The sequence below is a fragment of the Oryctolagus cuniculus genome, chromosome 8, assembly GCF_051225735.1.
Source record: "Oryctolagus cuniculus isolate XC-2025 breed Fujian yellow rabbit chromosome 8, ASM5122573v1, whole genome shotgun sequence".
Taxonomy (NCBI): domain Eukaryota; kingdom Metazoa; phylum Chordata; class Mammalia; order Lagomorpha; family Leporidae; genus Oryctolagus; species Oryctolagus cuniculus.
The window spans coordinates 101,501,589-101,519,212 of NC_142874.1; the positions used below are offsets into that span (position 1 = coordinate 101,501,589).

General features: G+C 39.9%; 1 protein-coding gene across 3 annotated transcripts in view; it reads right to left on the reverse strand.

Moving 5' to 3' along the window:
- The window catches only part of GRID2 (glutamate ionotropic receptor delta type subunit 2), a 1,603,946-nt gene that overhangs the window by 331,511 nt on the left and 1,254,811 nt on the right, over positions 1-17,624 (reverse strand). For all 3 annotated transcript variants that reach the window (XM_051819557.3, XM_051819556.3, XM_002716957.6), the window contains exon 12: positions 3,439-3,577. In XM_051819557.3, coding sequence (XP_051675517.1) covers positions 3,439-3,577 — 139 coding nt within the window. The remainder of the gene's footprint in view (positions 1-3,438; positions 3,578-17,624) is intronic.

The window sequence follows — 17,624 nt, forward strand, 5'->3', positions numbered from 1 at the left end:
ATTATGTTTACCAACACAGCTGAGGCATGAAATTAGAATATATCTTTAAATATGTGGAGAGGATCAGACTTCTTTTTAACTTATTTGGCTTTGATTCTCCCCTTGCAAAACTAGTTCAATGCTAATATTAGGAGGAAGAGATTTATTATACCCACTGATGGCTTTGGATATTGCCAGTTGGCATTGGAAAGGAACAATTTTTTTTGAAAAAATGAATGTTCAGTTACTTTGGTTTGTAAAACTACACTAGGGGGAAACATCAGGTGAAATTATGATATTTTTCTATTAGGTTTTACTTTTAGAGAAACCTTCTGGGTGCGAAACTTTGAAAAAGGCTTCTGTTCCCACTGCTACTATGTGAAAGTCTGGATATAAACTGAAGCTGACAGTGAGTAAATAACTAAACAGCTCAGCTATACAAACACACCATGATGTCTGCAATCTCCACATTGCGGGGGCTATCACCAGAGAAGGGAGCTCTAGCCAGGGATTGGCATCCGATTGCCTGGCTTAGGCTTCCAGCTCTGAGATTACTGACTGTGTGGTGTGGAGCATTTAACTTCCAAAATCTTTATCTAGAAAATGGTACTAATCGTAGTACCTAGACTGTTCAAGTTATTTGAGGAATAAATAATACATGTGATTTGTTTAATATCTGGTTCGTAAGAAATTTAGTGAATGTTAACAATAATTTTTATTTACTATTATAATTATTGAGGATTACATAGGATAAATTCTCTCACTTCAACTTTCCCCTTAATTATTTAAAACTGCTTCAATGCCAGATGGAAACTAGGTGGACTTTTGGCCTAAAGTATATGCAAAATGTGAAAAGTTAAACATAGTGGATGACAAGTATGTTGATGAGACGAAGTACTTGGTTCCAACTTTTAAAAACTTTGTCATTTGAAGCAACAGAAATAAGCCTGCAGAACATTATGCTAGATAAAATAAGTAGAAAGACAAAACTGCGTTAATTCACTTATGTATAGAATCTCAAAATGTCAGACCCCTAGAAGAGCACATGGTGGTTGCCAGAGGTGATTCAGAAGTGGGGAGATGGTAGTCAATGGATATGAACTTTCAGTTATACAATTAACACATTTCAGGAGTCTTAATGTACAGCTGGAGTGGCATTAGATGTGCTCATTAATTTGTGGGAATCATGACACAATGATTAGGTGTTATATATATACGTGTGTGTGTGTGTGTGTATAACCAGATATTCATGTCATATGCCTTAAAATACACTCAACCTTAAAATAAGGTAATTAAAACATTTTTCTAATGACGTATCTATTGATTGGATATACTAAAATTTCTTACCTTGATTGGCAGATATCAATTATAGATAAGATTAACTCATGTTGGTATGTATGCCTACAGAATTGGCCCAACACAAAATTCACCTAGTTTTTGATACTCGACTAGTTGGGAATTTGTAGAATGTATTCTTTTACATCCTTATACTTAGCAATGATTAAGGCTATGGAACCTCTTTTCCATGTTTTCCAGAAACAAAGGGCAATACAGAAGCTCAAGTATATAGAAATGGTAACTAATATAAATTGCAGTTAGATACAGGTTCAGGAATCAGACATATTCAAGATCTGGTCTTATTCAGACCTTATGGGCAAATTACTTCCCTGCACTTGAGTTTCATCATTTGTAAGAGTTACTAATAGTATGTATTGTGTTGCTGTAAGTATGAAATGAGCCAATGTATGTGAGACAGGTACTACATAGTCGGACATCTTGTGAATGATTGATAAATGTTAATTAATTTCAAAGCTTTATAATTGTATTGATTTTATTTTTGGAGGGCTGTCAATCATTTTCATTATTGTTTAAAGGAACATAATCATGGGGTCTTAAGTTTCAGCTTCCCATAAGCCTCCGTGTATACTATTTATAACTTATGCTATGCATAGGACTGGATCTATGGGAAATAAATGGGGAGATCATAAAAGTTCTGTAGCAAATGAAAAATTGAAAAACAACTTGAAGAGCACAATTTGATGAAATAAATCAAACATTTTCATATTTGGATGAAATAATTGTCTATTAGCATTAGTATTAAATTTAGGAAAGGTTAATTCCCAATTTTTTAAGTATTATAATAGTTTTGTCGCTACCAATGGACTTAATTTACATTTTTTAAAGACAAACTCTTATTTTTCGTTAAAGAACAAATTAAATATCTAAGGAGTTGTCTGATACATCAAGTGATTCTAATATTGAACTGCCAGCTTTTTAAGAAATTAATGTTCAACTTTAGAAAATTGAAACCACTTTGATTATCAGGGATTTTTTTCTTTTGTTTTCCTTAAGATTTATTGATTTAACTGTCAGTTAAAAGACAGGGCTTCTACCAGTGGTTCACTCTCCAAATGGCCACAGCAGCTGGGGCTGGGCCAGGCCAAAGCCAGGAGCCTGGAGCTTCATCTGGGTCTCCCATATGGGTGGCAGGATCCTGAGTACTTGGTCATCTCCTGCTGCTTTGCCCAGGCTATTAGCAAGGAACTGGATGGGAAGTGGTGCAGCTGGGACTTGAACAGGCACTCACATGGGATACCAGCTTCAGAGATGGAGGCTTAACCCATTATGTCACAAAACCAACCCCAGCGGGATTTTCTTTTTCTCAAAAACAATACAGGCATATAGAACAATCATGTTCTAGCCAGGCAAACACTGTATTGTGGTGTTGAGTAAACAGCATGAAAGCATAAATGCAAAACTGGCCATGGCCAACCAAAGCCTTTTGGGCTCTACCGGCTCATGGAAAAGCCACTTGTAAATTGAGGCACTGACTTTAGTAACTTCAAGGATTTAAGTAAGTGCACCAAAGTTATGACCATTTTCCACCACCACAACTGCAGCTGGGAAAGACAGCAATAATGAGCACATGAAGTAGAATTTAATGAACAGACAGCAGGTGGTTACTAAAAAACTGGGTTTTATTGATTGCTATCTGATTGTGCTTTCTGTCTCTCTCCTTTTTGCCTCTCCAATGATCTATCAATCTCTCAATGATCTATGTCCATTAAGCTATTGACTCTGATGGTACATAATAAGGCAGATTCAAAGCAGAGTTTTAAAGCAAGTATAATTCCTTTTTCTTTACTTTTCACAATGTTTCCCCAGACAGAGTCATCCTTTGTGGAGGTTAAAATTCTGAAGATGGGTTATTCTTCCAGGAAAATATGGGAAGCAGTATTTAATTAATAACCAAAATTTTATTTTATAAAATGCTTTATGGATACTGTAATTTCAGGAGTTGGATTACATGGCGATACAGAGCAGTAACACACAATTAGGTCTTTATTCAAAGGGAGGTGATACATTTCTTATCAGATACTATACACTTATGCCCAAGCACTTTTGGTGAACGTAAACATTTCTCATGCTTTGTGGATACTGGAATCATTGTCTACTTACTGGATGGAGCTTTCAATGCGAGTGATAGTGAGGAAAGCAGCAAGGTTTGCTGTGTAAGATGAAATGACAATCAAAGCAAATAGCCACCAAGCCCCCATCATCATCCGGGTAGCCAGCGTAGTGTAAGGGACCTCTCCACCTGCGGAAAGAATGAGAGGTTAAGAGCACTTCAGCAAGTATTTATTGAGAATCTGCTGTTATACATGCTTAACACCAAATCAACTTTTGCATAGTGAGAAATCTTTATATCTAACAGCATTAGCATAGACTCGACATTTCCATCACTTATATTTAATTCTCTTATGAGGCCGTGTGAGACCCAGTCAAGAAGAAGCATGAGCTCTATTTGATATAACCTGTTTAAATGATAGTTCCTCCCCCAACCTTATCCTTGCATTAATTATCCTCTTATTACAATCACAGTCATACACTTTCTTTCCAAGAGCTTGATTATTCATTAGGTGAAACTCATCCTACAGTGCCTATATTGAATATTAACTTTACAGATCCACAGTTAAACTAAACTGAAAAGCTTCTTTTAGTTAAATTCTCTAGAAACGTGTTATTAAAGACCTTGGGCTGACATACAGCATTATTGTCTTTGGCGTCAAAACATTTGTTTTTCCTCCTCAATGACTACCCACTCTCTCAAGCTCGTTGCAGAATTCTCCTCCCTATCTTTTAAATATTGGTGTCCTTGGTCTCAGTCCTTGGGTTTCCTCTATTCTCTGGTCACACTGCCACCCTGAGTAACCACAAGTCACCAGACTTTGACTATTATCTATGGTATACTTTGATCACATTCAAGTTATTGAGTCCCACTTTCTAGAAAGGTAAATGCCTGCATGTTTTCCACTTGGAATCAAATGGGCATTTCCAATTTGTCACACATGAAACACAGCTTTTTATTTCACTCAAATTAACTTCCCTCCAACCCAGCCGACATCATGTTGGGCAATAGCAACACCATTCACATCATTCCTCAGATCAAAAGTAGGAATGTGCCAATATCCCATCCAATAGCACATCCTATTGCCATTATCTGCAAACTGCATGCCACATCCTACCTCACCCTGTCACTTGCACTGCTGACACCCAACTTCAAGCCAACATCATTTGCACTATTTGTTTTGGATACAGTTTCACTATTTACACTGTAGAGGAGTGCCACACCCAGATCCACCAAGGTGTCCGTCAGTGGATAAATGAATAAAGAAAACATGTTACATAGAGAATATGGAATATTACATTAAATTAAATAAGCCAGACAAAGACAACTATTGCATGCCCTCTCTCATATGTTGGAATCTAAAAACAACAGCTGATCTGGCCTTAGAATAGTGATTATTAGAGGCTGACAAAGGTGGGGGCGGGGTCTGATGAGGGATGGAGGTGTAGGCTAAAAGGCACCGAAATACAGTGAGGCAGAACTTGTAACTTATCAAGTTTCATGGCACAGTGGGGGTGACTGGTTCACAACAATGTGTTATCTGCTGCATACAGAAGTACAAGAGATGAGTATGAACACTCCAAACATAAAGATAAGTAGACAGAAATACTAATCGCCTTATTTGATCAGCTCAGGCTGTATACATATGCTGAAATAATACACTGTATCCCAAGTGAATGAAAAAGTTACTTAAAAAAATACTAAACCCTTCAATATGCTGAGAACCTCAGACTCATTTTATAACAAAAGTCAAAGCATGAGGATGTGGGGAGGATCCGCAGACGGTGCAAGGAGTCTCTGAGAGGGAAATCTGGCCAGGATATAGAGATTAATTAGGACTAGAAGAAGCCTGGTACAATGGACTGAACTATCAGGTTTATACTGACGGCAGGATTCCATCAGAGAGATACAGTGGTACTTTATTAGGTCCAGTCCATCAACATGTGAATGTTTACCAGTATTCAGTCAAATGTAATCGGCATATTTTTATTCTAACCACTGGTTTTCACTATGTGGTACCTTTAAATTTTAAATGTTGCGCAAACACACCCTTTGATTATATTCCGAGCTGTTTTCCTGATGTCATGCACTCTATACGGCCTACCCTTGTGATCTCTAGAATGCTTTTTTCCAAAAGCAGTTATAATGCATTTTAGATACTTTCTTCTTCAAAGCAAAAGAAATATTCACTCAGCTTTTTAAAGATGAAGGCCAAAGAAAATATTTACTTTTAAATCCACATGAAAAATTTCTAAGCAAAACAACTGATTGAACAACCATAAAATGTGAACAAGTGCTATTGAAAGACTGAAAGATACATATATTAACAAAAGTAGAAAAATAAACCACCCATGAGTGGAAATGCTAATTGGAGGTCTGATTCCATAAAGTCCCTAGCTTTGCTAAGAGTTACCACTTATATAAAAGGACATTTGACAAATTTCTTCACCTGTCATATAAATTTTGCAACTTTGGTATTGCAAGTATTCTTGTAGTACTCAGCATGCTATCTTATTTGATATCTAATTGGAAATCAAAATTAATGAGAACCAATTGGCCAATCCTGGATTAGGCATCTCACAATAACCCTGTGACATTGACAGAAACTGGAAAAATGGAGCATTGAAGCATTTACAGGGCCAAGAAGTTTGTAAAGAATGATAGTACCAAAATCTTACAGAGGAAGATGATCGAGAAAGATGACCTAGTATTTGGGACTGCCTTTTCCTGAAAGGTGCATAATAAGCCGACTGAAAAGCTGGAAGCTAAGAGACTGAGAAGCTGCGCAGTACTCCCAAAGCCTTCAAAGGTTAGGTGTTTACCTGAACTGAGGTAAAGGGGCAGGACTGAGAAGTGCAGAGAAATCCACATAGGCTTTGGAAACTGAAAACACAATTCCATTAAGCCATGAGTGAAGGAAAAATTGTGAGAAATAAAACGTATTTCCATGTGGATAATTAAAATGCTTCAGATCAAAATTCCACATGTTTTGATTGCTGGTAGGAAAGCAGCTCGTTGTTTAGAGGGAAATTGACCACATGTATTGTATGAGAGAAGAAGCTCGAAATCAATGAGCTACTCATCAGTTCTGAGAAGGTAAAACATCAATAGGTTAAAACTAAACAAAATATAAGGAAAGAAAAGCAAAAATTAAGAAAATGAAAATACAGGCGAGAAAGATGACGCAATAGAAGTTGGATACTTTTTTTTTTTTTTTTTTTTGACAGGTAGAGCTACAGACAGTGCGAGAGACAGAGAGAAAGGTCTTCCTTCCGTTGCTTCACTCCCTGAATGGCCGCCATGGCCGGAGCTACGCTGATCAGAAGCCAGGAGCCAGGTGCTCCCTCCTGGTCTCCCATGCAGGTGCAGGGCCCAAGCACTTGGGCCATCCTCCACTGCCTTCCCAGGCCACAGCAGAGAGCTGGACTGGAAGAGGAGCAACCAGGACTAGAACCTGGCACCCATATGGGATGCCGGTGCCACAGGCGGAGGATTAACCAAGTGAGCCATGGCACTGGTACTGGATACTTCATTTTAAAACCCTATAAATAGCTATCAAGACTGACCAAGGAAAGAAGTGAAGCCACCAAAAAACCACCATAACAGAAATGGAAATTACAGACATTAGTAGGATAACAAGATGTTCAGTATAATTTTATACCAATTAACACATTTTTAAAGATTTATTTGAAAGGCAGAATTGCAGCAGGAAGAGAAGCAGATCTTCTATTTGCTGGTTCACTCCCTGGGTGGCTGTTATGGCCATAGTTGGGCCAATCCGAATTCAGGAGCCAGGAGCTTCCTCTGGATCTCTCACGTAGGTGTGGGGCCCAGGCACTTGGGGCACCTTCGTTGCTTTTCCAGGCACATTAGTAGGAAGCTGGATTGAAAGTGGAGAACATAGGACTCAAACCAGCACCTATATGGGATGCTGGTGTCGCAGTTGGCAGCTTTACCTGCTATGCTACAATGCCCAGACCCTATGCCAATAAATTTAAAAGCTGAGATGATATGAACAAAGTGCTGGAAAAACTTCTTGCATAATAAATATTCAATTAGAATAGTCATAGACAGCAACAATTTTCAATACAAAATTAAAACTTCTACAAAAATCAAGTCTATTGACCTTATTAGTAAAGGCTACCAATGATTTGGGAAATAATTAACTAATTTTCCACAAACTCTTCTTGATATTTGAAATACCGCACCATTTGACATATTTTATAAAGAATGTACAACTCTGAATATAAAACCCAAAAAGATTATGCAAGCTAATATTTTAGATGATTGTGGATGCAAAAGACTACCAAATTAGCAAACTGGAAGTTGTATCCACAAACAGGCTGGATTTATTATATAATAGGAAGGTTGGTTTGGAATATGAAAATCATTATAATTTACTATATTAGCACTAAAAGGGAAAATTTTATCAATCTGGAAGATGTAACAGAGACAGATATATTCCAGTTACAGAAATAAAAAAAAACCTAGAAATAATCCAGCAGTGTCAATTTAAACATACTTCCTTATTCTCAGAAAGGGTACTTAAAGAAAAAACTGACAGTAGACATCGTACTTATTAACACCTTTTGACTGTCTTTAGAAGTTACGCTTCTCCAGTCAACATTGGTTTGAAGGTTCCAGGGGGTGGAGAGTGTCTCACCTGGGGATTGATTACAGAAGTCCCATGAGATGATCTGTTCCAGCCCTGCCAAGGCAACCCCTGGTGGGACTCAAAATTCAATAAATGTGTAACAGGCTAATTTTTAGGTCGCTAATTTTGTCTGCCCCACAAAATGGCCAAATGGCCCTTGGCAAAAAAAAAAAAAAAAAAAAAAAAAAAAAACCAACTACCTGCTCAAATAGTAGAGTGCAGCAAGCAAAGAAAAAAAAAAAAGGGGGGGGGGCATGTAGTGTGTTTGGCCTGGTGCTTAAGATGCCCTTCATACATCCTAGATCAGAGTGCTTCAGTCTGAATGTTGGTTCTGCTTTGATTGCAGTCCTTCTGCAAATGCACCCTGGGAGGCAGCAGGTGATGGTTCAAGTAATTTGTTTCCTGCTATATCATGTGGGAGATCTAGATTGAGTTCCTGGCTTCCACTTTGGGCCTGGTTCAGCCCCCTCTTTGGGAACATTTGGGGAAATGGCCAATGGATAGTACCTTGCTCTCTGTCTCTCAGTGAAATAAATGGCTAAAAATTTTAAATCAAGAACAAAAATAATTACTAAAATAAAAATTATAGATTGAAGGTGACATAAATTTGCATGTAGAAAATCCAACAGAATAAGATAAAGTACCAAAAGTAAGGAGTTATCAATTTACTGTGATACAGAGTTACAAAAATCAATCACATTTGTATAGGATAGCAACAAGGGGGCTGGTGCAGTGGTACAGCAGGTTAAGCTGCTGTCTGCAGTGCCAGCATCCCATGTAGACTCAGGTTGAGTCCTGGCTACTCCACTTGTGACCAAGCTTCCTGCTAATGTACCTGAGAAGGCAGTGGGGGATGGCCCAAGTACTTGGACTTCTTTGCCCATGTGGGAGACCCAGACATAGCTCCTGGCTCAGCCTGGCCTACCTCCAGTCATTGTGGTCATTTGGGGAGTGAATCAGTAGATGGAAGATTCTCTCTCTCTGTAACTCTGTGTTTGAAATAAATAAGTCTTTAAAAAAAAGCATCAAGTACTTAAAACATGGAATTAAAAATTACATTTGCAATAGCAATTGATATATATAATACCTAGGAATAAATCTATTTAAAGATATCAAAGATAATCACTGCAAGAACATTTATAAAAATTATTAGTGAATTAAAGGTTCAATAGATAGATACATAATAATCATTGATTGAAATATTCAATATTACAAACACAAATTCAAACTATAATAAATTGTTGAACAAATTGTTAGGTTACATGTGTGTGTGTGTTTGTATGAAGCTGAATGCAAAATTTAATGAAATTGAAAAACACCAGAAATACCCAAAATATTCAAGAAGAAGAAAAAGATCAGTTTGAGCTGGCTGTAGCTTTATACAGTAATTAAGACAGTTCAGTATTTGTACAAGGATAGATTGGATAGATCAGTGAAAATTATCCATGCATACACAGGCACTTAATTTATAACCAGCTTTCACTGCAGAACTGTTCAGAAAGGGAGGTCTTTTCATTAAGTAGTACTAGGTCATTGGGATATATGTATGAAAAATAATTAAACTGTCTCCTCACTTACACCAGAGATAAAAATCAGAACCAAGAAGCTTATCAATGTTAATAAAAAAGGTAAACAGTAAAGCTCCTGGAGAATAATATAGGAGACCATATCCAAAAGTCGGAGTATTAAACGACTTCTTAGAGCACAAGAAACATTATGAGAGAAAAATGTTAAATTTGACTACAGTAATACTTCATAGTTCAAAAGTGCCATAAGGAGAATGAAAAGACAGCCACAGTAGAAGATATTTACATTTCATATACCTAACAAAAACTACCAATACATATTAGGGACTCCTATAAATCATTAAGAAACAGACAACAATTAGATAAATGAAAAAGAGGCTTCATAAGAAATAAATCACAGCTATATGGAAAGGTGGTAATCTCTGTTATGTATTAGAGACATGCAGAATAAAAGAAAAATGAAATATCACCACGTAACCACCAGAATGATAAGATAAAAAGCAGATAATATCAAATAGTGGCAAGAATCTGGAGTTATCAGAATGTTCATATCTTGGTGGGATTTTAAACTTGGTTCAGTTACTTCGAGAAGCAATTTGGCAGCACATATGAAAATTGATACATGTAAACCTTTCTAAAATTATTTGAGAGCGAGCATGTGAGCCCCCCTCTACATTTTTCAACAGCTGGAGGTGAGCTGGGCAGAAGCGTGGAGCCTGGAATGCAAGTTTGCTCTCCCATGCGGGTGGCTCCATCACTGCTTCCTCCTAGGGTCATTGGCAGACTAGAATCAAGAGCCAGACTCAGGCACTATTGGATGTGGGCATTTTCACTGGTAGGCTGAACACCCAGTCCTGTACATCTTAAGACTTGGCAATTTCCACTCCTTAGGTACATCCTCAAGAGATGAATATGAGGGATTTTGACAAGTTTATATAGACACATGGAATTGAAATATAATGCACATTACCACCAACTTTTTAACAATCTCCCTTACATTTACACCAAATAACATGCATGGGTATGTTCACAGCTACATTTTTCATGACAGCACCAAGCTGGAAACAGTCTAAACATTATTCTAGGGTAGAATAAATAACAGTATATTCACATAATGAAGATGAGCCCATCTCCTGTACACTTCATACCAGGACTGGACTTCATAAACCTTACAAGGAGTAAAAGGATGCACAGTGTATAACTGTTCAAAAATAGGAAACATTAAATTAAAAAGGGGGGGGCTGGCACCGTGGCTCACTTGGTTAATCCTCCGCCTGTGGCACCAGCATCCCATATGGGCACCAGGTTCTAGTCCCAGTTGCTGCTCTTCCAGGCCAGCTCTCTGCTGTAGCCCGGGAGGGCAGTGGAGGATGGCCCAGGTGCTTGAGCCCTGCACCCGCATGGGAGACCAGGAGGAAGCACCTGGCTCCTGGCTTCGGATCGGCGTAGCACTGGTTGTAGCAGCCATTTGGGGAGTGAACCAATGGAAGGAAGACCTTTCTCTCTGCCTCTCTCACTGTCTACAACTCTACCTGTCAAATTAAAAAAAATAGGCAACATGAATGTTAATGCTATCAGTTCTGTGTGTGGTTACTGCTGGGGAGAGTGGGTGATGGGTGAGAGACAGCAGCGTCTGGGCCACTGATAAAATGTCCCCCCTTTTCCTGGATGGGGATTACCCAGGGGCTTCATTGCAGTTAATTCACTGAAGTGAAAATTTCAGCTGACTACTATTCTGTGTGTGGCTACTTCACAATTAAAAACTTAGGGGGGTGAATTTAACACAATTTTTTTTCTCTCATTTTTCTTCTCTTTGTCCACAATTTGAAAAAGAAAAAATACACTGTTTTACAGGTTCAGGATGCTAGGAGAGAGAATTAGCTAAAGATAAAAAAAAGTGCTAAGTTAAATCATAACACAGGAACAAGTGTTTAACCTGCAGCTTAGATGCCCTCATTCCACATCAAGAGTGCCTGGGTTTGAGACCTGACTCCCGCTCCTCATTCCTGTTCCCCGCTAATGCAGACTGTGGAGGCTGTAGTGACAGCTCAAGGGATCGCATTCCTGCCATCCACAGGGCAGATGCACAGTGAATTCCAGCTTCGTGGCTCATCCCCAGTCCTTGAGGGCTCTTGGGATGTGAATCTGTGGATGGGAGCCCCTCCCCCCCCCCCCCCCCCCCGCCTTTCAATTAAAATAATCATGTAAAAACCAAAATTTAAAATGCCAGAATCTCAACTTGCTAAAGCACAACAAAAATGAGGCTGGTAATTCCTGACAACTCAGAATTCAAAGATCCCGACAACCCCTGGTGAGAGTGAAGCTTCTCAGTAACATTTTGCAAAAGCCTGAGGAATTTGGCTCCCTGGGTGACCCCTCTGCTGTAAGAAGAACCTTCTTCTTGACACATTACCACTTTGATGTGACCAGTTTGCAACATCAAAAATAAACACTATCAACCCTGCTACTGTATGTATTAACTTATAAAAGTTGTTAAATAAAATAGCATGTTGTCCTCAGGCAATACTGTGAAACTTGCTAAGTCCACCTGAGTCAGGCAGAACTGTGTTCTTCAAAATCTTGCTCCAAGTGTATATGAATCTTTGTTTGCTTGGGCATGGGGAAAGGTAACTAGCTGATTAAGATTCTCCGATTTGGTAATTTGGTAAATGGTAAGTTTAACGACTTGCAAAATTTTAGTTGTAATTCAGGCTTGCAGAACTCTTAGGATTACAACTTAAAAAATGCTTACTGGTTTCATCTACCCGAAAGGCAGAATGACAAGAGAAAGGGAGAGATCTTCCACCTAGTGGTTGACTCCCCCAAATTCTTAACAACAGCCAGAGCTGTGTCAGGCCAGGAACTCCACTGAGTCTCCCACATGAGTGGCAGGAAGTCAAGTACTTGAGCCATTATCTGCTGCCTCCCAGGTGCATTAAGATGAAGTTGGATTAGAAACAGAGCTGGGACTTGGTCCTAGGTACTCTGATATAGGATGCAGGTGTCCCAAGTGATGGCTTAACCTCTGTACAAAACACTCACCTAGGTCCTTCCTTATGGGCATTCCCAATATCTGAATATGTGCTAATAAATTGAAGTATCAGTAAATCTTAGAATGCTTTACCCTTATGGAATCACTTAGAAAAGACAAAGAATGATACTGCTGGCAATTATTGTGGAAGTTGTTGCCAGTTTAAGAATTCTCTGTTTGAAACAGAAGAGGATGTACCACTTACCTCTGAAATTCTTGTTTTAATCTTTATTAATATAAAGAGAAGAGATTTCACATATTTCATAGGTACAGTTCTAAGATAATCATACTTCCCTTGCTCCCTCTCTCCCTCCTCTAATTCCCTTTCTTCCCTTCCTATTTTTCTTTCATTACTTTTTGCAAAAACATAATTTTAATCCACTCTATAGCCACATGCTTAATTTTACCACTAACCATAATATTCAACAAGTAAAAGTAGGAAGATGATCGCTTCACAGGATTATAAATGCCTGTCGCCTTTATATAAAGTTTTCTCTGAAGCTTAACTTACAGTAAAATCGAGGGACTGATTGTAACCAGATGTGTTAATGCATTAGTATTTTTTTGGTAGATGGTGTGACAGTAATGAAGGGATGTGTTATCCAAGTGTTTTTGCCACAGGTTCACTTATTGAACCCACATTGTAGGTGGCCTGGGTTTCCTACATGTATCATATCTATTACTGGCATAAGAGGTGGGTCTAGGTAGTAGAGAGAGCAGCATGAAATCACATTATGTTATGGTGAGAATGCTGCTCCATTTACAATTATCATTCAATATGTATATTTTTAAATCACAGAAGAAAGCCTCAAATTAGTGACAAGTCTTTCTAAAATGTTGATTCTTCTTTTGCAAAGGGAAAGCGAATCTCAAACTCCATTTGGCAGGGAATGGATACTAATTAACATTAATAATGTTTTGTTTATATTAAACTTATTTTCTGTCTAATGCAATTGTACTTTTAAGTTTCCAGTGGTGAGAATCGCTCCCGTTAATGATGATGTCAACCCTCCTGTAATCTCAATTTCAAGCATCCTTCTCCTCTGTTCCACCTTTAATTTTAGGAACTTCCTCCCACCACCAAACCCGCAGTCCTCCTTAAGCATAAAATCCACTGACCTCACTGCTCTTCACCATCCCTGCTTCCCTGCCCGGCACATTTCCCTGTAACCCAGCATAAATCCCGTGATGTTAATACAATCCATTGTGTTCATCCTCAACTCTCTTGAAATCCTCTTGTGAAAGCCACCAACCAAGTCAAGTCCAACCCTCCTCCTCATCTGTGTGTCTGAATGGCACTCTGGAACAACAGACAACCACGCGTGTCATTTTAAATTCATGGCCACACACTTCAAAGGAGTCCTGAGTCTCAGTGCACCCTCATGGTCATGTTACAGCTCCCTAACATTTCTCTGCCCTACTCCTCCAGACGCTTAATGTCAGTGACTCTCTCTTGCAGCACCAAAAACTCCCCTCACTCCTTTAGCTCAGCTGATAATCATGAAGTCCATCCCATTTAAAAAAGTAAAGCAATCAGAAGAAACTTCCAGAAAAAGTCAGATACACCTTTTATAGTTTCTTTCAGTAAGAACGAAAGGCGTGTAAATACAAATAAACACATAGGGAGAGCAAGAGGAAGCCGAGTGGAGGGATGAAGATGGAATTAAGATGTCTGTGTTGGCTGGCGCCGCGGCTCACTAGGCTAATCCTCCGCCTTGCGGTGCTGGCACACCGGGTTCTAGTCCCGGTCCGGGCGCCGGATTCTGTCCCGGTTGCCCCTCTTCCAGGCCAGCTCTCTGCTGTGGCCAGGGAGTGCAGTGGATGGCCCAAGTACTTGGGCCCTGAACCCACATAGGAGACCAGGAGAAGCACCTGGCTCCTGCCATCGGATCAGCGCGGTGCGCCGGCCGCAGCACGCCAGCTGCAGAGGCCATTGGAGGGTGAACCAACGGCAAAAGGAAGACCTTTCTGTCTCTCTCTCTCACTGTCCACTCTGCCTGTCCAAAAAAAAAAAAAAAAAAAAAAAAAGATTTCTGTGTCTGCACTTTGTGATTGTTATAAAAATTGCAACAAATTTTTCCATAATTTAAACACTATTACATTTGAAAAGCAAATTGAAAGGAAATCGGATATGAAGAAAACTGATAGAAATGAACCTGAGCATGTCAGCTGGAGGAACAGCTGCCAATGACTTTAATATGCAATGACAGGACCTTGGGCTGAAGGCTGCAGACGTTGGGGGGCGGCCTTCCCATGCATCTCTCTCTCCAGGTTTCTGTAACTGTTCCTTCCCTCACCCCTGTGATAGCAATGCCTATCCTCTATAACAAGCAGGTGCTGCGCCCGCTCACGTGACTTTCTCAGACCTCCACTCACAACATGGTGAACTTCCCTCAACATCCCAGAGGGGATGTACACCACTTATTTCCTGTCTGGGGGCATCTATGGAAACAGAACCACACACATGGGATTCTGGGATTAGACAGTTCCTATGTTTGTGTAGCACGTTAGGAGACACTGACAATCCACAGCTTGTGGAAAGCAAGGCCATAGAGATTGGCTATGGCAGTAATTGTGATTTTTGAAGATTAGGAGATTCCTACTATATCCTGTGAGCCTCAGAATGAATACAAAGGCTGAGAGAACGGTCATAGGCACTGAATAGGCAACTCAGAAATAAGATGAAGTTTAAGTCCCATAGTTTCAGGGTAGATATACCTGAAGATAAGACTGTGACTTCACTGTAAGGGTAGCACTGCTCATTCGACAATTAAACTGTGTGCCATATAAGGTCTTTCATGCTAAGGGAAAGGGCTGCATTAGAACTTTGCATTTAAATTCCTTTCAATCTTATTTGCTATTGGAAGGAGCCTCTCCTTCCTACTACGGAAACGTTCTTCCTATGCACAAATAGCTTTCAATGACAGTTCTCTGCTGCTTAATTCATCTAAATTACAAATTAGGTCCTCCAAATACATTTTTCAAAGAGGTATAAATCTTTTAAATTTTTTAAAATATTTGTTTATTTGAAATTCAGAGTTACACAGAAAGAAAGAGAGGCAGAGAGAGAGGTCTTCCATCTGCTGGTTCATTCTCCAATTGGCCACAATGGCCAGAGCTGTGCCAATCTGAAGCCAGGAGCCAGGAGCTTCCTCTATGTCTCCCACATGGGTGCAGGAGCCCAAAGACTTGGGCCATCTTCTACTGCTTTCCCAGGCCATAGCAGAGAGCTGGATCAGATGTGGAGCAGCTGGGACTTTAATCGGTGCCCATATGGGATGCCTGTACTGCAGGTGGCAGCTTTACCCACTACTCCACATTGCCTGCCCCACTTCTAAATTTTTTTAAAAGGATTTATTTGCTTTTCTGAGAAATAGTTACAGAGGGAGAGACATAGATAGAGGTCTTCCATCTGCTGGTTCACTCCCCAAATGGCTGCAACAGCCAGAGCTGAGAAGATCTGAAGCCCAGAGCTTCTTCCTGGTCTCCCATGCAGGTGCAGGGACCCAAGCACTTGGTCCATATTTCACTGCTTCTCAGGCCATAGCAAAGAGCTGGATCGGAAGAGGAGCAGCTGGGACACAAACCAGTGCCCGTAAGGGATGCCAGCACCTCAGACGGAGGCTCAGCCTACCACACCACAGCGCTGCCTCCTACTATAAAACTTTTTACATTTTTTTATATTTTTATTTCACCCAAAGGGATGAAATGTAAGTACAGATAGAGGTAAATATGTGGGGAGATAGAAGGCTTAACAGACAGATTAGTCCCCGTCAGAATGGAGAAAGAGGAAGTCTATCAAAGAGGGTGCAAATGCTCACTGCCCCCAAGAGCTGCCTTTAGTAAGATGAAAGTGTGGATCCCAGTCCTTTGGCGTTTCCAGTTTTATCATGAGCATGGCAGGGACATGGTGACTGCATCCTTTTGAGTTTTCAGTTTACCATGAAAACAGAAGATCCCACCCTCCTGATGGCTTTTTTATCTTGTGAGTAAGGTAGACAGGACAGGATTACAAATCTGGCCTTTTGCTGGGTCTGATTGTTTGCTGCTGTTTTTTTTTTTTTTTTTTTAATCCCTGCCACTTCGTCCCCCCAATAATTGTGCTTCAGGGACTCCATGGGTCATAGTTTCTCTGGTCTGCCTCTCTTGGAGCCCATCTCCTGGCTGCTGAGATAGGGGGTTTCTGACTTAAATCAATCTTGCTTTGCTTACTGTGTTGTCTGCGTCGAAATTATTCTTTCATTTGAGACAAAGAACCAAGGTCACCTTTCTTCGCTACTATTTTACCTGTAACAAATATCCTGCGATGTCTGCTAATAATCTGAGATTTGGAATTGAATTTGTAGACTTTGAGCTGGTGGTGGCAGTCTGAAGGTTAGGCAAATGAAGAATGAATTTTACAGGGAACCTGGACACAAGTTCCCTGGCATGAAGCAGAGAATGAGGGAGGTGGGGATGCTGAAATGAATCCACTGTGGACAATCTGCTTTCCTCCCTTATGTGAGAGGGACACTCCCTACAGACAGACATTAAAAAATGCGAGGGAGTGCACAGAACACAGTCGTTTTTGAAGAGTGCTGGTGTGCTTGTCCTCTGTAGATCTGACATGGGGGCAATGCTGCAATAACTTGAAATTCTTGATATAAAAATGAACGCAGTATCCTAGGTTGGTGTAGGTATGATGTGGATGCCTGTTGGAGATGCAGTCATAAGAAACCAAGACTGTTTATGACTGGTAACTGGAGTTTAACAACCTTTAGGTCTGTAGCAATGCCTTACTAATCACGGGCTCCCTAAACATGAAATAGGTGCTTCTTGTTTATGTATCTTCACATAATTCATAACCTATTTTAATATTTTACATACTCTTCTGAGTTATAAACTGCCAAGGCATGGACAAAGCAGTTGTAACCTGAAGGTAGAAAACTAGCCTCAGCTGATGAGTGGGAATTTGGAGCCTCATATCCTGATTCCCAGAACTCATCCAGTTTATGGAGCAAGGAAACCAATACAGAAGAGCACAGG